Below are 27546 nucleotides of genomic sequence, written 5' to 3'. Positions count from 1 at the left end.
AACTTACCACGGGTTTATGTGGATGTAGCCTCATTGAAAGGATGAGGAGCATCTGCACTCTGTTCTATGATCTCTAAACCACTCCACATTTTAAAAGTCAGTGTCAGCATCAAAATTACCCATAGCCCCAAACCCTAAAGCTACTCAGTGGTCTTTTGTTAGATCATATGTGCTCATTTTTATTCTATTACTTTGGTGTATGTTTCAACCATTACCAACATTAAGCCATAGTGACTGCCAAGGGAGAGCACCTCCATGCACAGAGACATTCTATGCTGATCTGCTGAAAGCCAGGTCTGCTAACTGAGCATTGTTCCTGGTTTTGATAAGACACTCTCAGGAGTTGCTTAACTTTTTCTGTACAAAACGAGATAAAAAGTATCTTAGGTGTCGTGAGCCACATGGTCTCTGTCACAATTCTTGAACTCTGCAGTTGCAGCGCAAAAGCAGCCATAGACAATACATAAACCAATGAGTGTGATTCCAATAAAACTTCACTTACAGATACTGAAATTTGAATTTCATAAAATTTTTGTTATGTAATAATTTGATTTTTTTCTATTTTTTTTTTTTTTTTGAGATGGAGTTTCACTCTGTTGCCCAGGCTGGAGTGCAGTGTTGCAATCTCGGCTCGCTGCAAGCTCCGCTTCCCAGGTTCACGCGATTCTCCTGCCTCAGCCTCCCGAGTAGCTGGGACTACAGGTGCCCATCACTGCACCCAGCTAATTTTTTTGTATTTTTAGTAGAGACAGGGTTTCACCATGTTAGCCAGGATGGTCTCGATCTCCTGACCTCGTGATCTGCTCATCTCTGCCTCCCGAAGTGCTGGGATTGCAGGTGTGAGCCACCGCACCCGGCCAATTTTTTTATTTTTAAAAACTATTTACAATGTAAAAATTATTCTTAGCTCATGGGCTATACAAAAATAGGCTTCAAGCCACATTTAGCCCACAGACCATAATTTGCACATTTTTGCTCTAAGGCATTGCATTTCAAATTTTGTCAGTGTACAGATCAAAAGTAGTATTTGTAGAGCATACCAGGGTAAATCAAGGAGGCTACTTGTGGTCAGAGGTGAGTTCCAGCCAGCCCAGGCCCAGCCCAGTCACCCAGAAGACTGAGGCAATTAACCTGATACTATACCTATAACCAATTCAGACAAAATAGTAACGAATTCAGATGTCAAGAAGCAACTCTCAGACCATGATGTCCTGAAATCTTGTTTTCAGTCATTTATGTTGGATATCCCAAGTAATTTCTTACTAAAAATAGTTAACTTACTCGTTAAGTTGCCCAGGCTAGTCTTGACCTCCTCACATCAAGTGATCTTCCTGGCTTAGCCAGCCTCCTGAGTAGCTGGTATTTAGGCATGCACCACTGTGCCTGGTAGAAATTTGAAATGTTTAAAAGTATGTTTGGGCGAGGCGTGGTGGCTCACACTGTAATCATAGCACTTTGGGAAGCCGAGGCGAGCGGATCACCTGAGGTCAGGAATTCGAAACCAGCCTGGCCAACATGGCAAAACCCTGTCTCTATTAAAAATACAAAATTAGGCCGGGCGCGGTGGCTCAAGCCTGTAATCCCAGCACTTTGGGAGGCCGAGACGGGCGGATCACGAGGTCAGGAGATCGAGACCATCCTGGCTAACATGGTGAAACCCCGTCTCTACTAAAAAAGAATGCAAAAAAACTAGCCGGGCGAGGTGGCGGGCGCCTGTAGTCCCAGCTACTCGGGAGGCTGAGGCAGGAGAATGGCGTAAACCCGGGAGGCGGAGCTTGCAGTGAGCTGAGATCTGGCCACTTCACTCCAGCCTGGGCGACAGAGCAAGACTCCGTCTCAAAAAAACAAAGAAAAAAAAAATACAAAATTAGCTGGGCGTGGTGACACATGCCTGTAACCTCAACTACTCGGGAGGCTGAGGCAGGAGAATCTCTTGAACCTGGAAGGGGGAGGTTGCAATGAGCCGAGATCATGCCACTGCACTCCAGCCTGGGCAACAGAGTGGGACTCCATCTCAAAAAGAAAAAAAAAAAAAAATGTGTATTTGGACAGATTGGAACATACTTCTATGATGATTTCCACTCACTTTCTTGCATGGAAGAGGAGTGGAGTTCCAGCTAGCACACAGCCCACAGCCTGTCTAATCTGTGCTACAGTTCCTGTGACTTTTTGAAATGATTGACTTTATGACACACATTCATGTAAAATGATTTTTATGGATGTTATAGCCCCAAAGTAGTCAGCAACACTATTTGTTTTACTGTCCTGTTTTTTCAAAAGTAACAAAAAGCCATGAGAGCTCTCACCCAAATCCTTATGCATCCCTGTGGGCAGATCACACACATTAATATCATCCTTCGTTTGTGACTTACCAGACCATTGAGAGCCACTACCACATAGTAGTAATTTCATGTAACCTCTAGGAAACAAGAGACTATCACTATTCAGTATTCCTCCAGTGTTTATTTTGGAACCCAGGTTCTAATAGGACTCTTTTCTGGGACACCAGTTGAAGGTCTGTAGTTTAGTTTTTTAGCCACTGGACACAGCCTCTTAGTACTGGAATAACCTGGTTGCCTAGAGCAGTAGTCACCAAGCACTTTCTAGCATGTTCACCTATTATTAAAACATTTTTAGCATACTTACATAGGATACATACACAACATAAAAAAATACATACAAGTCCTACTATGCCATACTTTCAAAGAGCTCATTCTAAAAAGAAGAGATGTCTCAGAATTGCCATTTTCTTGTTTTCTGGTTAGTTATTAGTATGATTACTGTTGTCTTTGATTCATGACTTCTTTGAAGGAATTTGTGTAACTCTCTTCATTTTCATTTGATTTTAGTTGAAACCAGGTAATATAATCCATAAGCCCACTTTATTGGGCACCTGTACGTTTCCATTAATCACAGTATACTGAAAGTAAACAAATGTGGATTATGCATGCCTAGCCCACCTGCTGAGTGGAGAACACCCCACTCCCTTGAGAAACCTCTAGTGTCACATATAAAGTGAGGCTGCCTATGACTGAGCGAGGCACCTACCTATCAGTTAGACGTTAACTCAATATTTCTTCTACCTTAAGAAGTCAACTTAAATAAGAGCTGTAAAATCTTCCTCCTGTGTTCCGAGGGATTGTTTTTTTCATCACTCCTTGCAATGTGCCAGTTCTTCTTTTGGGGAGCACTGATCTCAGAAAAACGGGAAGAGGCTATATTTCTTGATTGGCAGTATGAAACTAATATTCAGGGAACTTCATCAGTAAAGCAGACTAGATACCTGCCTTCTGCTATAAAATATAAAATGCTAGATAAAATATATATTTAAAATATTAATACATAGCTGAACCTGCCAAATAGAAAATCCCTGAGGGAACTCAGAGCAGTAAAGAGCATGACCCCTCATTTGGGGGTCAAGATATATGACCTCAGGGTATGTAGTGGGAGCCGGAACTGAGGCCCCTGTATAAGAAACGCTGTTTTAAGACTAACATCCATGATGAAGGGCTTTGAAAAATTCTACCTGCTGGCCTTCAGAAGCAGAAAGGAACCTTGCAGTCTCCTCAGGACCCTGAGTGAGAATTGATGAATCTGGAGTCCAAGTTTACACTGTCTGTATGTGCTGGAACTTCAGGCTAAGAAACTTTCACAAGAGGTTTCATGAAAATCCAGTTTAGGAATGACAGATCCTTGAGGGACCCAGCTTGTAGCAGATGTAGAACTGCTCCATTGGGTTAGGTTGACAAAACAGTATACCCAAGACTACCACAAGAGGAAAAAATCCTGTGAAGCTGAGCTCACAATAAAAGATACATAGATGCCACATAAGGAAGTAAACCACCGTGAGGAAGAATTAGGAGATATACAAGCAAGAGATGTTGAAAATCACTAAAAGGGGCCAGGTGTGGTGGCTCACGCCTGTAATCCCAGCACTTTGGGAGGCTGAGGCGGGCAGATCACAAGGTCAGGAGTTCAAGACCAGCCTGACCAACATGGTGAAACCCTGTCTCTACTAAAAATACAAAAATTAGCCAGGCATAGTGATGTGCGCCTGTAATCCCAGCTACTCAGGAGGCCGAGGCAGGAGAATCTCTTGAACCCAGGAGGCGGAGGTTGCAGTGAGCTGAGATCGTACCACTGCATACCAGTCTGGGCGACAGAGCGAGACTCTGTCTCAAAAAAAAAAAAACAAAAACAACAACAACAACAAAAAAAAAACCGATTAATACTAAAAGGATGAAACAAATGGAATCTGTAATGGAAAAAAAAGATGTAACAACTAATGGGTAGATTTAAAAACAGCTGAGTAAAACTTCAAGCATGGAAATAGTCACTGAAAGGTATTCATGGATTTTTTTCAAATATTTCAGCATATTGTCCTGATTTATAATTGTTTATAAAGGAAGAAAATGGCTTCTACTCTGTTGTCTGCATTAGTAAGGGGAGAGCTTCAGTCTAGAAAATCTTAATGACTTCACACTGGATTTATTTTTTACATTTAATTATCAATAATTATACCCTTAAGTCCTTGAACTTACATGAAGTCAGTCAACAAAGTTCATTTGGCTGAATTCTGCAAGCTACTGTGTTTGATATGTGATTCATTCAAAAGCAGTTTGTCAACAAATATTTATTGAATATCAGTATAAGCCAGGCACCCACAGTGGCTTAAAAAAAAAAAAGGAATTCTAGAGTATGATCCTTGGTACTTATTTATTGTAACATTGTTTATATTCTGGAAAAATTGAAAGCAATTTAAATATTCATCAATAAAATACAGTATATTTTGTGTAGCATATAGATGGATAGGCTGATACTAAATAGAGAATATAGGGGCCAGGCGTGGTGCCTCACGCCTGTAATCCCAGCACTTTGGGAAGCCGAGGCAGGCAGATCACTTGAGGTCAGGAGTTGGAAACCAGCTGGCCAACATGTTGAAACCCCATCTCTACTGAAAATACAAAAATTAGCCGGGCATGGTGGTGGTGCCTGTAGTCCCAGCTACTCGGGAGGCTGAGGCAGGAGAATTGCTTGAACTTGGGAGGCAGAGGTTGCAGTGAGCCAAGATCTAGCCACTATACTCCAGCTGGGAGACAGAGCAAGACTCCGTCTCAAAAAATAAATAAAAAGAGAGAACATAGGACAGATCAGAGGTTGCCAAACTTTTTCTGCAAAGGAACCAACGGTATGTTAGGCTTTGCAGCCCATCAGGTCTTTGTCATGACTACTGGACCCTGTCCTTGTAGCACAAAAGCAACCATAGACAATGGATGTGACTGTGTTCCAATAAAAAATTTATTTACAGGCCTGGCACGGTGGCTTATGCCTGTAATCCCAGCACTTTGGGAGGCCTAGGTGGTTAGATCACTTGAGGTCAGGAGTTTGAGACCAGCCTGGCCAACATGGTGAAAACCCATCTCTACTAAAAATACAAAAATTAGCCAGGCATGGTGGTGCACGCCTGTAATCCCAGCTACTTGGGAGGCTGAGTTGGGAGAATCACTCGAACCCAGGAGGCAGAGGTTGCAGTGAGCCAAGATTGAGCTGCTGCACTCCAGCCTGGGCAACAGATCGAGACCTTGTCTCAAAAAAAAAAAATTTACAAAAATAGGCAATGGGCCTAATTCAGCCCAAGGACCATAGTGTGCCAAGCCCTGGGAGATACCTGCAGGTACAGACAGAGCTCTCCAAGACATTTTGATGAGTTGAAAAGTCAGTAAATACAACAGTATATACAGCATGATCCCAGTTTATGGAAAACAGTAGTTTATATAAATTTACAAAAATAGGCCAGGTGCGGTGGCTCACACCTATAATCCCTACACTTTGGGAGGCCAAGGCAGGGGAACACCTGAGGGTCAGGAGTTCGAGACCAGGCTGGGAAACATGGTGAAACCCCAACTCTAATAAAAAACAAAAAATTAGCTGGGCATTGTGGTGCACGTCTGTAATCCCAGCTACTCAGGAGGCTGAGGCAGGAGAATCGCTTGAACCCGGGAGGCAGAGGTTGCAGTGAGCCGAGATCGCATCACTGCACTCCAGCCTGGGCAACAAAAGTGAAACTCTATCTATTAAAAAAAAAAAATGTACAAAAATATCTCAAAGGCTATACACCAAACTGTTATAAATCTGAAAAAAAAGAGAAATAAGGAGAAAAGGAGTTGAAGAGGACTCTTTATTTTATTCTTTTATATTGTTTGAATTTTTTTTTTTTTTTTTTGAGACGGAGTCTCGCTCTGTTGCCCAGGCTGGAGTGCGGTGGCCGGATCTCGGCTCACTGCAAGCTCCGCCTCCCGGGTTTACGCCATTCTCCTGCCTCAGCCTCCCGAGTAGCTGGGACTACAGGCGCCCGCCACCGCGCCCGGCTAGTTTTTTTTGTATTTTTTAGTAGAGACGGGGTTTCACCATGTTAGCCAGGATGGTCTCGATCTCCTGACCTCGTGATCCACCCGTCTCGGCCTCCCAAAGTGCTGGGATTACAGGCTTGAGCCACCGCGCCCGGCCTATTGTTTGAATTTTTAAAGAATTTACTTACATATTATTTGTATGTCTAAAAATAAAATGTAGATATTGGACCACTGATAGTTTCAAAGGTTTTTCTAGTTATTTATCAGCTGATCTCTGACGGAAGCACAAAATAGGTTGGTGTTTGATTCGAGAATTTAATGGACAAAGCAGAATTACTACCAGAACAGAGTAAGCTTATAAGCCTTAAGGAGAGTTGTTCTACCACTGTTATTGATAGCACCTGCTTGAATCAGAAATAGGATAGTTGATCTACCAACTCTCAGTTCTGGATTGTGATGTGAAACATCAGGAGATTTAAGGTTGAAAGTTATAGACAATCTTTTTGAAGACCCGAAGAATCTTGTGCTATAGAGGACAATAGATTTAAGAATTGTTGGTTTATGGTTATAATGAGTGGCTGTACCTTTCCATGACTAGCTCCAGATAATTTTGCAATTTTAAGTTCAGGTTAAAATAAGTTGTCTAATATATGCCAGTGTATATTTAGCCTTGTATTGCCATTGACTTGTGTGTATACGTTATTTCTAGGTTACAAATAGTTGAAATTTGCCCTCTTTGGCTGTATTAAGTCTTTGTCTACATTAGACTATCACTCAGAATTAAACCTGTAACTGGCATATAATACATTTATGAGATGGCAAAAATATTCAGTTAATGTAGGAGAATGCACAGGCATCCTAAGCCCATTTTTGCTTTCTTGATACATCTTCTTGTTAAACATAATAGAAATTATCTTTTACTGGACTCCCTGGATGATGAAGCACACATAGCTAGGACACCACAAATTATTGGACTCCTTATGGTATCATTGTCATATGTGCTAGAACCATCTCTGGAGAGTAAGATCTGGGTTACCTCTTGTAGACTTCCATTGCCCAGTGATGCCAGAGCTACGCATGAAGAATCACTTGTGTAGGGTTTGGTATTGATTGGGGAAAACTGTATGAAAGGTTTGAGACTCTGAGATTCTCAGCCACACTTCTGTATAGTGATTAAATAGTTTAATGGATAGGGCAGTAGCTTTCAGGATGTCATGTGTTTGGAAGTTCCACAGATTTCTGAATTTATATATATATATATATTTAAAACTACATAAAAACATACATTCTTAAAGGTATAATTCCCAGATTTTAACATCAATATATTAGCTTTAGCTATCAGCCTACCTACTCATTTGTATTTTTCCTTCCATCTCTAATTAATTGAAGATTATACTGTGATTGCAAGGCAAGCCATTAAAAAAAAGCTGCTAATTTTGGTTATTTATCTACATGAAGAACATTAAGATGTTCTCTGTATCATGTACTCGAAATTAAATATAGAAATAAATTAGAGGTTATGGTAGATAAGTGAATTGCAAATGTCATGTACCTCTGATTTCACATTTTTTAGTTCATCACAGCAACTTCATTGTTCTCATTAACTTGCAAAGTAAATATTAAAATTGCAACTCAGAAAATAAATCTGTACTCTTTTACACATTTGAACACAGTATATTAATATTTTATTTCATATAAGACTTTTTAAAGAGTTTTTCTAGTGTTTTGGAAAACCAGTGAAATAGTGGATTGGCTACCGGTTCTGTGCTGATAAACACTTATAAGTGGAATGGGACTTTTTTGGTTGAACCTATAAATTTTAGTATGAAGTCACCCAAGGAATTTGCTTTTTCTGGAAGCACATTATTTCATGAAGTCCAGTGTGTTATCACTAAAGTCTTGTCTGTTTGGGAAGTCTGTCAGTGGGGATAGGGGTCATAATAACCTTTGCTAGTTCTTTGATTTTTGGTAATAGCTTGATCTAATCGAACATCAGAGATTATCTTAGTTCTGCCTGCTCAGCAAAAACCAGGAAAAAGATGTAACATATTTGAGGGATGTTTTTTGTTTTTTGTTTGTTTGAGATGGAGTCTGTCTCTGTCACCTAGGCTGGAGTGCAGTGGCGCATCTCTGTCACCTAGGCTGGAGTGCAGTGGCGCAGTCTCAGCTCACTGCAACCTCCTCCTCCCAGGTTCAAGCCATTCTTCTGCCTCGGTCTCCCGAGTAGCTGGGACCACAGGAACATGCCACCACTCATGGCTATTTTTTTTGTATTTTTATTAGAGATGGGGTTTCACCATATTGGCCAGACTGGTCTTGCACTCCTGACCTCAGGTGATCCACCCTCCTCAAACTGTCAAAGTTTGGTGAGGTGTGAGCCACTGCGCCTGGCTATATTTGAGGTTTAAACTGAAAATAATCAGACAGCAAAAAGGAATAGTTAAAGTTGGGCTTGATTGTTACTCTAATAATATACCCCTAAGTTTCAAAAATACATTCTTTAATTTGCATACCACCTTACTCCAGAAGTACTGCTGAAATAGTCTCAACATCTAGTGATAGCATTAAGGTTTGTGTAAGACAGTCTGCAGCCTGCGTCTTATAAAAAGAAGGGGGTAGGCCGGGCGCGATGGCTCACGCCTGTAATCCCAGCACTTTGAGAGGCCAAGGTGGGCAGAGCATGAGATCAGGCATTCGAGACCAGCCTGGCAAACATGGTAAAACCCTGTCTCTACTGAAAATACAAAAAATTAGCTGGGTGTGGTAGTGGGCGCTTGTAATCCCAGCTACTCAGGAGGTTGAGGCAGGAGAAGTGCTCGAACCCAGGAGGCAGAGGTTACAGTGAGCGAAAGATTGCGCCATTGCACTTCACGTCAGCCTGGGCAGCAGAGTGAGACTCTGACTCAAAAAAAAAAAGGAGCAAAAAGGATTGAAAGCACCAAAATAGTATATAATCATCTTCTCAAATGAACCGAAGTAATGGGCTGATTATCTTCAGCTTCCTGAAGAACCTGAATATTTGTATGTATGAAGTCCCATGTGTTGTCTTGGCAGGAAGTAGAAAATATGAGTAATTTGGGGCCCCAGAATCTTTTGTCACTTCCCTCCATTGCCTCTCATATCCAAGATCTTCCCAGGAGTTGTAGGAAATGTAGCGTCCATGCAGTTAGTCATTTACCTCCTAGGAAACCTTTGTGCTCTTGGGAGACAGTGGCTTCCCATTGTGGTTAAGCGTAACCATGTTTGGCTGATGCCTGGATAGAGCTTCATACCCTCAGCACTGCCTAGTCACCTTTAACTTGTGATTAGAAAGATCAGCCATATAATCCGTCATGATGATATATTATGATGATTTATACAAGAAACTGGGACTTTTTTTTATCTCAGCCAAAACTACTCTTGTTTTAGGATTAGGTGACTTTCACAGAGTTAATAGAGGAATGTCTTTTCAACTCTTATTTCTTTGTTACGTAAAGCTGTCCTTGAGTAATCAGCTGTTCTTTCCAGCTGCCACAAATAATTTGTTCTTTGAAAATCTTAGTGACTTAGTGGAGTCCTTCAGAATAAGGAATTTGTTATGTTCGGGTTTTGGGGTCTTGCCAGTGGTTCTGTTTTGCTTGCTTTAAACAGATGTAAAATGATACTGAGATTATTGCTGATTTATTTTCTATTGTGCTAGCAGCATTTCAGTACTTTTGTGGTAGGTTGTTTCTTTTACATAAAAATAAACAAGTAAACCAGCTGCAATCTAAGTAGGAAACACAAGAATTTAGAATGTGTGTGATGGTTAGATTTTGCTTCTGATTTCGTCAGGAAAAGTTGCTCTCTGGACAGACAGTTTTCTGGCATTTATATAGTTCATTGCTTATGTGAGAGAGTAAAATACATATTGATTAAAGGAAGGAAATTTATTACTTAGGGAAAAGGATGGTAAAAAAAAAAAAAGACCCTAAGCAATAAAGGCAATTCTTTTTTAAGCAGAACACTTTCATTTTGTTTCATTTTTGTTTACCAGTGTTCTTACGAAAACTGCTGTTGGGGCTACTTCAGCTGAGATGATTTGGCTCTTTTTTGTGGCTTTCCTCTTGTTCTGTACATCAGCACTGTGGTTATTACACCAGCTACAAGAACATCTCACATGCCTTTGGCATATAAGCACTCTTAGTCCAGATAGGGCGATGTCTCAAATCCCCCAAAGATTTTATTTATTGGCCAGGTGCGGTGGCTCACACCTGTCATCCCAGCACTTTGGAAGGCTGAGTGAATCACCTGAGGTTAGGAGTTTGAGACCAACCTGGCCAACATGGCGAAATACCATCTCTACTAAAAATACAAAAAATTAGTCAGGCGTAGTGGCATGGACCCGTAATCCCAGCTACTCAAGAGGCTGAGACAGCAGAATCGCTTGAACCCAGGAGACGGAGGTTGCAGTGAGCCAGATCATACCACTGCACTCCAGCTTGGGTGACAAAGCAAGACTCCATCCCAAAAAAATAAAATATATATATATTTAATAATTTTTTTTTTGAGAGACACGGTCTCACTCTGTTGCCCAGGCTGGAGTGGAGCAGAGTGATCATGGCTCACTGCAGCCTTGACGTCCCAGGCTCTAGTGATCCTCCTGCCTCAGCCTCATAAGTAGCTGGTGCTGTAGGCATGCATCACCATACCTGGTTAATTTTTGTGTTTTTTGTAGAGGTGGGGTTTTGGCGTGTTGCCCTTGTTAAAGATTTTAAACAAGAAGTTGCAGAAAGAATTTTGTAGAATGCATTTCTAAATTTGCTCATATATAACTTTTTTGTTTTATTTTCATTTTCTTGATTAGAGTTGAAATGATAGGAGAAAGTTGTACATTTCTGTCCTTAAAGGTAAGTCTTCAACTCGTGTCTTGGAGAAGGATCAGGTCATTTTTCCCAGTTAGATTTTGCTGCTCACATCTGTAGGCAGAACAGTCAGAAGTCTTCAGCCTATTCCCAAATGATGGTCAGTGGACTAAAGTACTAGAAGACCTCTTTTGTCAGAGCCCTGGCTACATATGACTTAGCTCACAAAGGTGACTCATTTCTATGTAGGCAGTCCTTTGATATTCTGTCATTTCATTTCAGTTTGCATAGCCACTCCTCTTATCATTGTATAAAGTTGATTTTCTTAAGTTAGCCTCGCTAATGATTTGTTTTATTTTTCTTCCCAAAGATAAAAAACACATAGTATATAACCATTCTCCAAAGATCTTTGGTGGTTGGTGGCATGGGCTAAAAAAAAGATACAGCAATAGATAGATGATAGTTTCTAGTCATGTGGATTTAACTTCATTTTCTTTGGTTTGATGCCTCCTTGTAGCAAAGAAAGAAGTTGAAAGCTGGGCTGTTTGTTTTAAGTTCAGAGGAATCCAATTAGGGGTTAGCTCTGTTCCCATAAACCACTGTGCCGAGACCTTTTTGAAGAATTTTAAAATATAAAAGCATATTGCCTGCTGCTATTAGGAAATCTATCAAATAAATAAATAAAAGGCCAGATAATTCTTCTCTGATCTTCATAACAGCATGGTATGGTTTGTGGCAGAGAGCTTAAAAATGTATTAGATTTGCCTTCAATTCTTGTGTTCTTGGTAATTTTCTGTTTTCCCAAACAGAGAGTAAGATTTTAATCTCATGACTTTGGCTGATGTCAGTGGGGTGAAGTTTCTAAATCACCCACGCACAGCACTAAAACTGTCACTGTTAATTGAGTCCAGGACAACTTGGAAACAAGTTGAGTGTTTTTCAAGTAGGTACTTCAGCATCTTAAGGAGATGTCCATGCAAACTATCACTAAGACAAGACTCATGACCATAATATAGAGCCTGTTAAACTTCCAACTGGGTTGCGGGTTTGGGGACATGTTTCAATTAATTAAAAGTGAATTTATATGAAAAGTTCTTTACTGGAAGTACATTTTAAATGATTTTTTTTTCTGCTTTTATGATTCATCTCAGACACTCAGACACTAGCCTGAGAGTTCGAATATTGCTGAAGCCTTTTTAAAAGTGATAGTGCCACTCCCTTAAAAATCATCATTGTTTAAATCTCTGTAGGGTGTTGGAACTGGTTGGGAAGAAAGGAACAGAAAGAACGGAACTTGGAAACAAATTTTGCCCATAGTGTTCTTGGTCACTTTTGCAGATCAGAGTTAGTAGCTGGTTCTCTAGCAAATCTGCCACCTCCTGTGTTGCCTTTAGGTGCCTAAAATATTCTAGATGTTCATTAAAACAAAAGAAAAAAATGTGCTTTTATAACTGGATTATAAGACAATAAAATCTTATTTTTAAGTTATCACAAGATGTGATAAATGGATTATTCAAAAGAATATGGAAATGCTTATAAGCAAATCCAAGGAACTTTGAAAGACAGAGTGTGATGATTTTTTTAAAATTAAAAATTTTTTTAATTTTGAAAAATGTTAATACAAAGTATTATACATAGGTAATTTAACACATATGTGTCCATGATTCAAAATGAACACATAGTAATATTCTGTCATACTGCTTCAGATTGTTTCACTTTTTAAGAAACCATTATGATTAAGTTCGGATTCCCCTTTGTTTCCCTGCCCCATGCATCTTCCTTCCTCCCCAAGGACAATCACTGTCATGAATTCAGTGCATTTGTAGTCTGTGTTTTATAATTTATTCTCATACATAAACAACATATAATTTGTTTTTGTTTTTAGCTTACATAAATGCTACCATACAATACCTATCATTTTGCGATTTGCTTTATTCTCTTCAGTATTATATATTGAGGATTCAGCATGCTGAAAGACATAGATCTACTGATCATTGACTTTGCCTGCTTATAGTCTTTGCATACTTTTTGTGTAGAAGGGAAAGAGAAATGGACTTAAAGATGATGTATTTGAAAGACTTTAGCTGAGCTGGGATTTGTGAAGAGAAAGGGTTTGGGTGGGGTGGGCTTTCAAGTCTGTGCATGAGAAGGAGATGATGGATCAACTAATGGGAGGGGAAGAAACCAGAAAGGAGCATGCCAGCTGCAAGTCCCAGGCATCTCTGTGGCAGAGGAGGGGAGGTGCACCATACACCCTGAGTAAGAATAGTGCTTGTGAGGATGGGCAGAAACACATTTTGGCTTACTAGAAAATAAATAAAGTCGTTTGCCTCGGCCACTTTGTTATGCTTCTTGCTGTGGGTCCAGCAGCCTGAAACTCACTTACCCATCTAATAGAATCACAGCAGAGGGAACCTGGGAGAAAATGAGAGGGAACCTGGGAGGAAACGGGGGCCTGTCCAGAAGGGACTTGTGCTAGGATCATACTAACTAATAAGCAAAGCCAGGACCTACGTCAAATTTAGTTTGACGGTTGTTTGTCCTTTTGTGTTACTAAATTGATATTTGACATACTGTAATCAAGGCTGTAATAGGGCATTCATCTAATTTTAGTTTAAATAGGCATAGTAGAGCCTACAGAGGGGCATTTGAATAGGATGCATGAGCCAGGCACTATGCTAGAGAGGCTTAATTGAAGATTCAGCAGTGGGTGAATGGTCCCTGCCCCAGAAAGGGTATAGAGAAAAACCCAAGAGAATCTCAGTACACTGTGCCGGTGGTATTAAGGAGGAGACCTGTGAACCAAGTGTTTGTTAAAGGAAGTGTTACAAAAGGAATGGAAAAGGCCTTTGAGGTCTGGGATTATAGCAGTCTCCTTTCTGGTTACCTCCCCTCCCCATCACCACTCCAGTCACCCCCAGATCCATACGTCTGGGCTAAAGAGATGTTGGCCCTTAACTGATAAGTTGGTGTAGACAGGACCTGTGACGCTTCCTGAATCAGTCTGCGAGGCATTGCCTAGTGAAGGGTATCTGTGGTTGATTTCCTGAGTGAGCCCTTCCCATGAGAGTGTCTCCTCTTCGAGTGTCACCACAGACAGATCTTTTCGTTTGTTTCTGCTTTACCTCTGGCTTCCTGGAATGGTTCTGTTATGTGATTTTATAGCAGCGCTGAGAGCTGATGGTAAGCCTTCTGAGACACAGAGGCCTGGGTTTTTACGTCAGTGGCCCTTGTAGGCCAAGGGAGTGAAAAGTAAAGGAATTAAGATACAGTGTTGTCCTTGCCAAATTGTGGTCTCTGCTTTATCTTTCAAGAAGTCTCCATTTTCTCTTAAGTCACAGTTCCCAGAGGTGTATGTAGGGTTCTGATGACCTTTCGTGTGTGGTTCCTGTCTCAGAGAATGGGTTGCAAAAAGCCCAGCGTAGTTAAATTTTTCAGATTTTATATTCTGTGCTTTATTACAGTCATACAAATTTTGTAACCCCTGTTAGGGGCTTTATTTATGTATTTATTTGTAATTTAGACTTACACATTGATGGCAGACACTTTCACTTTTAGTTTTGGTAGCCTCTCAGCTTCCTGTCTGAAAAGTTCCAGACTTACTAGTTTTTGTTAATTAGAAATCACATCTGTCACTCCCTGAGGGCCAGGAAACTCACCCTTCCCATGAGGTCACTTGAGTCGTCGTTCCTCTCATTAAACTGTAATCTGTCTCCCAGTCTCCAAATAAAGACACGAACACTGGGGGAAAAAAAAAAAGAAATCACATCTGCTTATATTTTTCCTCCTCCAAATAACATCACAGACCTGCTTCCTAGAAGAGGACTGCAATCTGTAATTTCAGTTAGTCACATTCTCACATGTGAGTGACTTCACTTTGAAATTCAGAGGCCACTTGTGGCAGCAGTGGAAACTCAGATTCTGGAATCTGTTTGCTCTGTCCATGTGACCTTGGGTTTGCTTTCTTTTCAGATTGCAGTGCTTTTGTCCACAAAGGCTGCCGAGAAAGTCTAGCCTCCTGTGCAAAGGTCAAAATGAAGGTAAGACTTTCTGGCTAAAAGAAGGCTTAAAATAAGAGTTTAAACCAGCAAGATCCTCAGGAGTTGGGAGAGTTGAGGTTGTGGTGGATTTTGTTTGTTTTAATCATTCGGTACCAACTTTGAGAACGAATTATAACTAAAAAATATTTTTTCTCTTAAGCGATCAATCCTCTTCTTGAGTAACACTGGGGAATTAGACTTTGAGGAAAGAAAATGCTTTCAGAACTTCTTCATGTTAAATATACATTTCTTCGTGATTTTAATATTTCCATGTTGCTATTAAAGTGGTTTTCTCATACACTTGTCTTCTTCCTTCAGGACCATCAGGGCAGCAGGTGGAGGTCAGGGGCATTGATCTGCTGGTGGGGGCGGGGAGGGTGTTACGGTTAGCCCCAGCCTGTCTGGTAGCACTTTTCTCCTCAGGTACATAATACAGGTGGCTCTGATCACATGATGTAAGAATAGAAAGTGCCTGTTTTATGGTGGTATCTGCCCTGAACATGTATGCTATGTAGTCATGCTTTTCCAGTGGCCTTTAAAAAAAAAAGTGTGGGTTGGGGGCCATACCTTTTAGGCAGCCTGTGAGGCTTTCAGTGTTCTAGTCACCTGTGTCTCTTCATTCCTCGTCAAAGGAATGCTTTCCAACTATGTCGACACAGATGATTAATGAGCTGTGTGCTTCGTCAGTCACCAAACAGTTATCTACTGCTATGACCTCAATCTGGAATGTGCATCAGAATCAACTCGAGGGCTTATTGAAAGACAGCTTACTGAGCCCCACTCCCAGAGTTTCAGATTCTGGAGGAGAGTCCAGGAATTTGCATTTCTAGGAAGTTCCCAGATGATGCTGATAGTCCAAGGACCTCACTTTGAGAAGCACTAAAACTAGCATCAAAATGGCAAAAAATAGGACAGCCCAGATCTTCTTCAGCCCGCGGACATATATTTTGTTTGGCTCGTGTAGTACTTTTAAAATGTGAGTTAGTGCAGCTCTTTCAAAATCATGTTTTGTATCAGTTTGGATTCTTAAGATCTCCTGAAAAAATTGGAAGATTTATAACCCTCAGCCCCCTGATATTTCCCGGTACCCAGCACTCCCCAGGTTTTCCTTTTTTCCATAGTAGTTACCACCTTCTTAGAGTCTGTATTTACCCATCTTTATTTATTATTACATAGATTTCTTATGGTCTGTATCTTCCCCCCACTAGAATATAAGCTCCAAATTCATTAAGCAGGCTGAAGGCAGGAGTCTGCTCCATCCGTGGAGCCTGCAGGGAGGGAGGGATAGCTGGAGCTGAGTGGTACTGCCTCTTTTAGACAGGATATGCCAGTTCCAGGCCGCCACTGCCTCCCCACACCCCACCCCACCCCAGCTTGCTTCTGTCATTTGTTACCTGCCGGCACCATAGTCATTTGAGTTTGTGATCTCTGGTAAGACTCAATTGTTGTGAATGTACTAGTTTATACAGAATGATCATAATAGAGATATAGCATCTCCCATGTGAGAGAATATAACCTAAAAGGGGGAATTTTATTTTATTTTATTTTATTTTATTTTAGAGACAGAGTCTCGCTCTTTCACCCAGACTGGAGTGCAATGGTGCAGTCTTGGCTCACTGCAACCTCTGCCTCCCAGGTTCAAGCAATTCTCCTGCCTCAGCCTCCCAAGTAGCTGAGATTACAGGCGCCTGCCACCATGCCCAGCTAATTTTTATATTTTTAGTTGAGACAGAGTTCCACCATGTTGGCTGGGCTGGTCTCGAACTCCTGACCTCAGGTGATCCACCCGCTTTGGCCTCCCAAAGTGCTGGGATTACAGGCATGAGTCACCGCACCCTGCCTGGAATTTCATTTTAAATGGGAAATAACCTATCAGATTAATTGCTTCAATCTATAATTTCTCGAGGTATTTTTGTCACATGGCTACAGCAAAAGTCTTAACTAAAATTAGTATTTTACCCAATAATTCAGCACCTTATAAATGCTAGTCACTGAAAATAAAATGCAAAAGTCAAAAGATCCTGCCCTTAAGGCACCAGCAATCTACTGGGGAAGATAGGCAGACAGTTACTATAAATGAGAAAGGGGTGCCAGTCACTGCCTTGGGTGAGGAGAGGAGAGAAGCTGTAGACGGCTTTACCAAGGAGGCAACACTTAAATAGTCTTGAAGGGGAAGAATGCCAAGCCTCTGAAGGTGAGAAAAGCATTCCAGGCAGGATAGACAGCATCAGAGTACGTGGCAGGTTTAGAGGATGGCAATTGAGGGCGACTGTGGCTGGGACACAGGGTGCTTAGGGCAGTGCGGAAAGCGGAATGGGAAAGGAAGCTGAACTGCTTGCTCCCTTCCTACTCAGCTTCTCAGGGCTTGACAGAGGCGAATTGTCAATGGACTTACTTTCTTTCTCTTTAGCAGCCCAAAGGGAGCCTTCAGGCACATGACACATCATCACTACCCACGGTCATTATGAGAAACAAGCGTAAGTAGCTCAGCCCACCTCTCAATTCCCTTTCTGACTTTCTGGTTCTGAATGTGAAAATGCTGTTGTAATATTCAATTATTATTCATAGTCAAGATATGAATACCTATTTTGTGGTGAGAGAAGGCTGCTGTTTTATCCTGCAGATTCCTTGACCCATACCTTAACATTATACCATCAAACCCTCTTGGAAGGTTTCTAAAACAGTCTGTGTATTAGCTTAAAGGCAGCACCTTTGCCCTGTGTGTTTAAGCAAGTGACCCCTGTGCATCTCAATTTCCTCTTTAATAATAGTTGGGAATTAAAAGACTTGTTTGCAGTGCCTTACAATCATACGAAACAAATGAGATCTTTTTTTTTTTTTTTTTTTTTTTTTTTTTTTTTTTTTTTTTTTTTTTTGAGGCGGAATCTTGCTCTGTCATTCAGGCTGGAGTGCGTTGGCACAATCTTGGCTCACTGCAACCTCCGCCTCCTGGGTTCAAGCGATTCTCCTGCCTCAACCTCCCTGGTAGCTGGGATTACAGGCACGTGCCACCACGCCCAGCCTAAACTTCTTTATAAACTGAGAAGTTATAGAAAATGGTTCTTTTTTTTATTATTTCTAAGGACCTCAAGTGTTACTCAGAATTGGGTAAATCACACCCTTCCGTTCACATCAAACTATTTTCAACAGTGCATACAAGACTCCACTTTGGTTTTACTCATACTTTTCCCTTTTCACTCCCCATTCCCTGTCTCATTCCCACTGTAGTATATTTAATGTATGTCCTTCTAATCTGCCATATTTTTAGACATATGTATACTTTGAAAAAAAGTATTATTTTATGTGAATTTAAATTAGATAATATGACTTATATATTCTGCTTATTTTTTTCATTCAATACCGTTTTGAGATGTGCATGTTATTATTGTATGCTATTGTTTCAGACTATGGCAGGTTATTCTTTCATAAGCATATTTCACATTTTAAGTTCCCCTGGAAACAGAATATTTACATTGTTTCCAGCTACTACTATAAATAATGCAGTGATTAATATCTTGTTAGCTGGCTCCATGGGAGCCTCTGTGAGACTTTCCCCAGGCAATGTTCTTGAAAATGTAGTTTTTTAGAAGTAGAGATTCTTGGGCCCTACCCTGATCTATGAATCACAAACTGTGGGATGGGGCCAGCATTCTGTGTTTTTTTGTGGTGCGTGGGAGTGTGTTTAATAGAGACAGGGTCTTGCTTTGTCACCCAGGTTGGAGTGCAGTGGTGTCATCATAGCTCACTATAACCTCAAACTCCTGGGCTCAGGAACTCCTCTCGCCTCAGACTCCTGAGTTGCTAGCACTCCAGGTGCCATACCTGATTTTTAAATTTTTTTTGTAGAGATGGGGTCTCACTATGTTGCCCAGGCTCATCTCAAACTCCTGGCCTCAAGCAATCCTCATGCCTTGGCCTCCCAAAGTGCTGAGATGATAGACATGAGCCACCGCACCCAGCCTGGTCTCTGTCTTAATAGATCTTCCAGGTGATTCTGATGCCCACTCAAGCTTGAAAACCACTGCTTTATACCTAGTTTCTCTGAGTACCTCCAGATAGCTCCTGAATGGCTGTACTAGTCTTCACTCCCACAAGAGTGTGATTCCCTTTAGACATGTTTAATCTGCTTATTATCCGTCTTTACATGGAGATGACTAGAAGAGGAGCTTCTCCAGGTTGACACTCACTTCAGTCTGTGATCTCACCCATTCAACATACTTTTTATGTCTAGCTTCATTAAATGCTTTTTTTGTGTGACATTATCTGTTGTTTCATAAGTCTGTTTTCTTTCTTATTTTCGTGTCTTAAAAACAAATGCGTATTATGTGCAAGGTTCATGACTATTACCTTTGACCCCCACAAGTGTTTTTTTTTTTTTTCCTTGAGACAGAGCCTTGCTCTGTCGCCCAGGCTGGAGTGCAGCGTCGTGATCTCTGCTCACTGCAACATCCACCTTCTAGGTTCAAGCAGTGCTCCTGCCTCAGCCTCCCAAGTAGCTGGGATTATAGGTGCAAGCCCCCTCACCTGGCTAATTTTTGTATTTTTGATAGAGATGGGGTTTTACCATGTTGACTAGGCTGGTCTCGAATTTTCGACCTCAAGGGATCCGTCTGCCTTGGCCTCCCAGAGTGCTGGGATTATAGGCGTGAGCCACCGTACCTGGCCCTGCCACAAATATTTTTACTCCTATTATACTCCACTGAGGCAACATAGTGGTCTAGAGTACAGATTGTGAATTCTAATTGTATAGATTCAAGTCTGACACCACTGCTTAATAGCTGTGTAACTGGTGTAACTGTGGATGTTACCAAACCTCTCTGTGCCTCGTTTTCTTCCTCTGTAAAAGGGGATGATAATAGTATCATAGTGTGGTAGTCAGGTTTAAATCAGATCATACCTGTAAAGTACTTAGTAGTAAACACTCCTTAAGTGTTAGTTTTCACTGCTATAATCATCACAAATAAGGAAGCAGCAATATTGAGTCACTTACTTGGGTAGAATACGGATTGGTTACAAATAAGGAGAGCGGTTATTTTCTTCCCCCATGCTGGCTTTTAGATACAAGTTATTATGAGCTCTGCCTAACATCATTCTGCTTTTCCAGCCTTTTCATTGATTCCTTCTACCTGCTTCCTTTTCTATTCTGTGTCTCCCTTCTACATTAATACTACATAATTACTTCTGTCTTCATTCCCACGGTTCTTCTCATCAGAATTGTCCTCTATTTTTCTTCTGACCCATCTACATCCTTGCCATTCTTCAAGAACTAGTGTTTTCTTCCTCCATCCGATTTTATCTGCTCACTGACCTGTCTTCAGAAACCTTCAGGCTATGCCCCAGGCCCTTTAACTCTTAAGCTCATTCTCTTTTCTACCCACTTGCTTTTTTCCTCTTAGGTGGGGATGGGGGTGGGGGAAGAGGGGTAGATCCACATCCCATACCCCTTGTGTACTTCCTGCAGTTAGAATCTGGTCGGGTTGTAGTATGTTGGGTTTCTGCTGTTTTATTGTGTCATCATCTTGTAAATAGAATTTGAATTGGAAATTAATGATTATATTAATGCTTATTGAGTCAAAGACATCCTGAAATACTGTGAAGTCATAACTACCACCCCAATCTTATTTCCTTCACCTCTTGACACTCCTAGGGGTGGACAGATAATGCAGCCTGTGAATGGGACAGCAAGTCAGTTACCAAGAAAAAATGTTCCCAAGTGCCAGTGTGACCACTTTAGCAAATTAGATCTCTAGTTTCCTCTTTAGTCATGTTAATGAGAAATATGCACTGTGAGAACAAATTAGAATTGACCCTTGAATAACTCAGACGATGGGTGTGCCAGCCCCGCCCCCATGCAATCAAAAATCCACATAAAACTTTTGACTCCCCCAGAGCTTACCTGCTAATAGCCTACTGTTGACCAGAAGCCTTACCAATAACGTAAACAGCCAGTTGATGCATTTTGTTTGTTATATGTCTTATATACTATATTTTTACAATAAATTTAGCCAAAGGAAAAAATGTTATTTTAAAAATCATACACAAGAGAAAATATATTTACTATTTGTTAAGTGGAAGTAGATCATCATAAAGGTCTTCATCCTTGTCGTTTTCACATTGAGTAGACCAAGAAGGAGGAAGAGGAGAAAAAGAGGGGTTGGTCTTGCTGTCTCAGGGGTGGTAGAGGCAGAAGAAATTCCACATATAAGGGGATCTATGTAGTTCAAACCCATGTTGTTCAAGGGTCATCTGTAGTTACAGATGTTAAACAAGTGTTAAATTTTCCTCATCTGTAAATAAAAGAAAATCATCAAAATCTGTGCTCTCTAGCAGTGAGCAGAAGAATCACTTGAGCCTGTAAGATATGTAGACTCTTGGATTCCACCCCCAGAAGACAAGGGGGGCTGAGATTCCATATCTAACGGCACTCCAGATGTTTTCATGGTGAACGGTCCTAAAGAATGCTGCTCCCAGTTATCTGTAAGGTTCCTTAAACCCAGCACTTTGGGAGGCCAAGGCAGGCAGATTACGAGGTCAGGAGTTTGAGACCAGTCTGGCCAACATAGTGAAACCCTGTCTCTACTAAAAATACAAAAAATTAGCTGGGTGTGGTGGCAGGCACCTGTAATCCCAGCTACTCAGGAGGCTGAAGCAGGAGAGTGGCGTGAACCTGGGAGGTGGAGCTTTCAGTGAGCCAATACCGCGCCACTGCACTCCAGCCTGGGCGACAGAACAAGACTCCATCTCAAAAGAAAAGAAAGTATTTCAATTTTATTTGCAGTTTAAATGTTAAAATACATAATACTCCCACAGGATTCTTTATCCCCATTGCCTATCCCACCCCACTTTGGGAGGCCAAGGCATGAAGATTGCTTGAGGCCAGGAGTTTGAGACGAGCCTGGGCAACATAGTGAGACCCCATCTCTACAAAAAAAAATTTAAAAATCAGGTATGGCACCTGGAGTGCTAGCAACTCAGGAGTCTGAGGCGAGAGGAGTTCCTGAGCCCAGGAGTTTGAGGTTATAGTGAGCTATGATGACACCACTGCACTCCAACCTGGGTGACAAAGCAAGACCCTGTCTCTATTAAACACACTCCCACGCACCACAAAAAAACACAGAATGCTGGCCCCATCCCACAGTTTGTGATTCATAGATCAGGGTAGGGCCCAAGAATCTCTACTTCTAAAAAACTACATTTTCAAGAACATTGCCTGGGGAAAGTCTCACAGAGGCTCCCATGGAGCCAGCTAACAAGATATTAATCACTGCATTATTTATAGTATCACTCTTCTTAGTTTTTTTTAAATCTATTTTCCTGGAGTTCGCCTGTTAAGGTAAATACAACTTGGATTATTTTTCTTTCTTTTAAGCATGAAAGATAGCCTGTTATATATTTTGTTCTGCACTTTGATTTTCCTCCCCTTAATAGATCTTGGAGATAGATCTATCTATCTGTGTCAGTACTTAGAAAGTAGTCCTCATTTTTTGTAAGTGGCGTTGTATTCTGCTATGTGGTGTACCATAGCTTATTCACCAGTCTTCTTGTGATACTCGCGTCTTTTCCAGTCTTTTGCTTTTACCTATTGTGTTGCATTGAATAACTTTGGACATAACATCATTTCACAAATATGCAGGTATATCTTGAAAAATAATCATAGCCTAAAAGTGAAATTGCTGGATCGAAGAATATAGGCATTTACAATTTCCATAGTTATCACCAAACTATCCTCCATGGAGTTTTTATACCAACTTACAGTTCCAGGGCAAATCTCCTGTAAAGCGCCTTACTTCTGCTTGTTATTTGTCAGATGGGTCAGTACTAGGTGGGACTGGATGGGTGATGCTTCAGTTAGTGTCCTCCTTTTGCAGCCGCACAGCCCAAGGAGCGTCCTCGGTCCGCAGTCCTCCTGGTGGATGAAACCACTACCACCCCGATATTTGCCAGTAGACGGTCCCAGCAGAGTGTCTTGCTCTCCAAAAGTGTCTCCATACAGAACATTACTGGGTAAGCGGAGATATTTAAAGATAGCACAGTTGGCATCTAGGTGACAAGAGCATAATAATCACATCATTTGACAAAGAGCTTTTTTTTTAAACAAATAAATCTATAAAGTCATGGGTTGGTGCAGACAAGGATGATGGGGATTATGTTTTTGGTACATGTCATAATGGTCATTCTATGGCAAGGATCTCCTTTAAATACCCTTAGCAGGCTGGTTGCTGTAGGCTTTTGTATATCATCAGCCCTACTTTTGAAGAATCTGAGTTCTAAAAAGATGATTTTTTTTAGATCAAAATAAGTAGGAATAAGAAAAAGGGTGATTTAATTCAGAATTTTGGGTTGCAACCACTTACAGATGTCATGCTTTTCTATTGTTCGGATAAACCTGGTTGTTTTGTTTCTTACATCTTTGCCTCTTAACACTTAAGTCAGTTTCATGGAGGTGAGTGCTGAGCCAATTATTACTATTAGGTTCCCACTCACTGGTTTGCACTGAGTTTCTTTCCTGGTCTCCTGGCCAGGCCTGGGCTGTCAGGTGGTTAACAGGGGGCTGATAATGATGTTGCTGACTATTTTGGGTAAGATGCCTGCCTTCCCATCAGGTGAATAAGCCATTTCAAATGTAGGACTCAGAGTATCTCTTTAACCTATCTTGGAGCAAAATTCCTAATATGCAAAAGTCTCCTTTTGTTTGTAATTCCTAACCTCTGTGCTGGCTAATGTTTTCTCCTCCTTTAAAAAGTTTCAGGTATTTTTGTTTTGTTTTGTCTTTATGTTCTCATTATTTCCAAAAGTGTACTTTTCAAAAGTTGTAATGTTACTGAAGTTTGTATACATCGTAACTTTCAAAAGTTGGTCTTTAAAGTGTTCTTGCTTTTGTGCCTACTCACACATCAATTGGTTGCCTGCTGTGCTAGTTAGTGAGTTAGGATTGAGAAAGTCCAAAGAGAATGTAGTTGATTCTAAGTGCTAGATCGGTAGTTATTTAGAGAACAGAAAAAAAAAGTGTACTGGTTAGGCAATAAGTTTTAAACAGAAAGTTTCTTATGTAAAGTGTACATGGTTTGATGGAAGAAAGTTCCCCTTGCTTCTTATCACTTTCTTTAAAAAGGCTCAAAAATCCTCACAATTTGAGTCTACAATGATACTAAATGCTCCAGACTTTGTTATCAGGCAGTGTGCATGTTGCTGTGGCCGCAACATAAGCAATTTGTCTTCAGTCACTGCAGTACTTCCAGCCAGTTGTCATTCTGGAGTCTTCAGGTACTCATTTAAGAATGCAAGCCATAGGCTATCAGAATGTATTTGACAGTATGTTTTTTTTTTTTTTTTTTTTTGTCCCCAGAGTTGGCAATGATGAGAACATGTCAAACACCTGGAAATTCCTGTCTCATTCAACAGACTCACTAAATAAAATCAGCAAAGTCAATGAATCAACAGAATCACTTACTGATGAGGGTAAGAGGAAGTTATGGCCTATATTTTATGCCTCTGTAGGGACTGTGTGTGCCATTACCTAGAATATAAGTCTTAATGGAGTGATAGTGCCTGCCTCTTCTGTAACCTGTGAAGATTCTCTAAATTGTCAGTAAAGTGTCCAGTACTTCGTGATGACTGGGTAATCAAACTCATCCAGCAGCTGTCAAGTAAAGGATGTCATTTATTTCAATGTGGGCATACTCCTTAGTACAAATCTTTTTCTTCCCTTAGACTTTTGTACACGTACAGTTCTAGCTCACAGAGCAATTGTAATCCTGCTCTCTTAAATATGAAAAGGTACTAGGTCCCTTCCAATTATTAACTTCATGTAGATAGAAGTCATGTCTTAATCATGTTGGATTTATGTCATGTTTATTACTCTTAACCAAAATCTCGAATGTAGAGTCTGTCACTCCTGAACAGGATATTTTTTTCTGGTACTGGAATATGTGAATATTCCTGTGAATATCCCCTGTATTCTCTGTGAATATCCCCTGTATTCATGCATCTTATGAAGTCAACTGTCAGCTTGAGGAAAGTTCAACATAGGCTTATTCTACAGGTCACAAACCCAAGATTCTGATATTGATTTTTTAATATATTGAGGAGTAGGTACAGACATGAATGAAGGACAGCTACTGGGAGACTTTGAGATTGATTCCAAACAGCTGGAAGCAGAGTCTTGGAGTCGAATAATAGACAGCAAGTTTCTAAAACAGCAAAAGAAAGATGTGGTCAAACGGCAAGAAGTAATATATGGTGAGGTTCTTCATTTTGCTCTGATTATATTTGATTTGCATTGTCCAGCATTTTTAAGCGGTAATTTGTTGTGCTATGGAAAATCAGTTTTTTAGTATGTGACTTCTTGAAAAGATTCCCTTTAAAAACTTTAAGGTACAGGGACATGGTCCTGTTTGTATCCTATCTTCTTTTTGTCCCACTCTTCTTTTTTCAGTTCTACTGAACATTGTACTTATATATGAATGCTTATTTATACAGCAGTCCTACAAAGAGATATCTCAGTTTTGTTCCTTACCTATGCTAAAAACTAGACTAAACACAAGTCATTTCCTAGAACTGGGTATACAGTCAGTTATGACAGGTCCTGAATCCAGTGAAGGCCTCTTTGGAAATCAATAATTTAAGACTGATGGAATTCAGTGTACCTATTATCAGAAAATAGGACTCATAAAAAATGGAGGAATAAGTTGAAAACACTTGACCAGGCGCAGTGGCTCATACCTGTAATCCCAGCACTTTGGGAGGCCAAGGCGGGTGGATCACTCAAGCCCAGAGTTCACGACCAGCCTGGGAACATAGTGAAACCCCGTTTCTACAAAAAATACAAAAATCAGCCAGGTATGATGGTGTGTACCTGCAGCCCCAGCTACTTGGGAGGCTGAAGCAGAAAGATCGCTTGAACCCAGGAGGTTGAGGCTGCAGTGAGCCATAACTTCAGCCTGGGTGACAGAGCCAGACCCTGTCTCAAAAAAAAAAAAAGATGGGAACACTTTAGGGGAAAGATAGCTGTTGACCCAATTTTAAGGTTCAAACTGGGCTCTAAACTAGCTTTGGGACTGCAGCAGATGATCTTTGAGGGAGAATCCTCATGAAAGAGTGTTCCTGATCCTTGATCTTTTTCCTCCTTTTAGAGCTGATGCAGACAGAGTTACATCATCTCCGCACTCTCAAGATCATGAGTGATGTGTACAGCCGGGGGATGATGATGGATCTGCTTTTTGAGCAGCAGATGGTAGAAAAGCTGTTCCCCTGTTTGGATGAGCTGATCAGTATCCATAGCCAATTCTTTCAGAGGATTCTGGAGCGGAAGGAGGAGTCTCTGGTGGATAAAAGTGAAAAGAACTTTCTCATCAAGAGGATAGGGGATGTGCTTGTCAATCAGGTGAGAATAGGAAGGATCTCAGATTCTTATATACATTGGGAAAAGAGGAAGTTATGGGGTTCCATAGCCATGCATTCACATCTTGTTTCTACCATTTATTGTCTGTGTAAGCTCAGGGAACTTATTTAATTTATCTGGAGCCTTGATTTCCTTTTCTGTAAAATGCAGATGTAGGATTTCTTTAGTAATGTTATTTTGGAAGTTAAAGGGAGTGTGTATAGAAACTACCTAATGCATATGATAGATGCGCAGTAAAACTTAGTTTTTCTTCCTCAAGAGTCTGTGCCGTCATCAGAAACAGTATAGTTTAAGACATCAGCAAATATGGGCAGGCACAGTGGCTCATGCCTGTAATCCCAGCACTTTGGGAGGCGAGGAGGGCGGAGCATTTGAGGTCAGGAGTTCAAGACCAGCCTGGCCAACATGATGAAACCCCGTCTCTACTAAAAATACAAAAATGAGCCAGGCATGGTGGCATATAGGAGGCTGAGGCACAAGAATCACTTGAACCTGGGAGGCAGAAGTTGCAGTGAGCCAAGATCGTGCCACTGCACTGCAGGCCAGGAGACAGAGTGAGACTCTGTCTCAAAAAAAAAAAAAAATTGAAAAATATTTAAATATTTGGGGCTAGCCACAGTGGCTCACACCTGTAATCCCAACACTTTGGGAGGCTGAGGCAGGTGGATTGCTTGAAGCGAGGTGTTCAAGACCAGCCTGGGCAACGCAGCAAGAAATGTCTCTACAAAAAAAAAAATGAAAAAAGCCAGGTGTGGTAGTGGGCACTTGTAGTCCCAGCCACTCAGGATCCTGAGGTGGGAGGATCACTTGAGCCTAGGAATTCAAAGTTGCAGCAAGCCGTGGTGGTGATTGTGCCACTGTACTCCAGCCTAGGCAAGAGAATGAGACTCCAACTCAAAATTTTAAAAAAAAAGAGGGTGTGTGTGTGTGTT

General features: G+C 40.9%; 1 protein-coding gene across 14 annotated transcripts in view; it reads left to right on the top strand.

Moving 5' to 3' along the window:
* Window positions 1–27546, top strand: part of AKAP13 (A-kinase anchoring protein 13) — a 395830-nt gene that overhangs the window by 341437 nt on the left and 26847 nt on the right. For 9 of the 14 annotated variants that reach the window (XM_030930278.1, XM_030930277.1, XM_030930274.1 and 6 more), the window contains 6 exons: window positions 15146–15213; window positions 17624–17690; window positions 23082–23217; window positions 24560–24672; window positions 25300–25452; window positions 26346–26596. In XM_030930278.1, the coding sequence (XP_030786138.1) occupies window positions 15146–15213; window positions 17624–17690; window positions 23082–23217; window positions 24560–24672; window positions 25300–25452; window positions 26346–26596 (788 nt within the window). The remainder of the gene's footprint in view (window positions 1–15145; window positions 15214–17623; window positions 17691–23081; window positions 23218–24559; window positions 24673–25299; window positions 25453–26345; window positions 26597–27546) is intronic. The other 5 variants (XM_030930279.1, XM_010372586.2, XM_030930272.1 and 2 more) reach the window with 3 other exon arrangements.

The sequence above is a fragment of the Rhinopithecus roxellana genome, chromosome 5, assembly GCF_007565055.1.
Source record: "Rhinopithecus roxellana isolate Shanxi Qingling chromosome 5, ASM756505v1, whole genome shotgun sequence".
In the NCBI taxonomy this organism is placed as follows: Eukaryota; Metazoa; Chordata; class Mammalia; order Primates; family Cercopithecidae; genus Rhinopithecus; species Rhinopithecus roxellana.
Note: the sequence above shows the minus strand (reverse complement) of the source record. Positions and strands in the feature narration are given on the sequence as shown.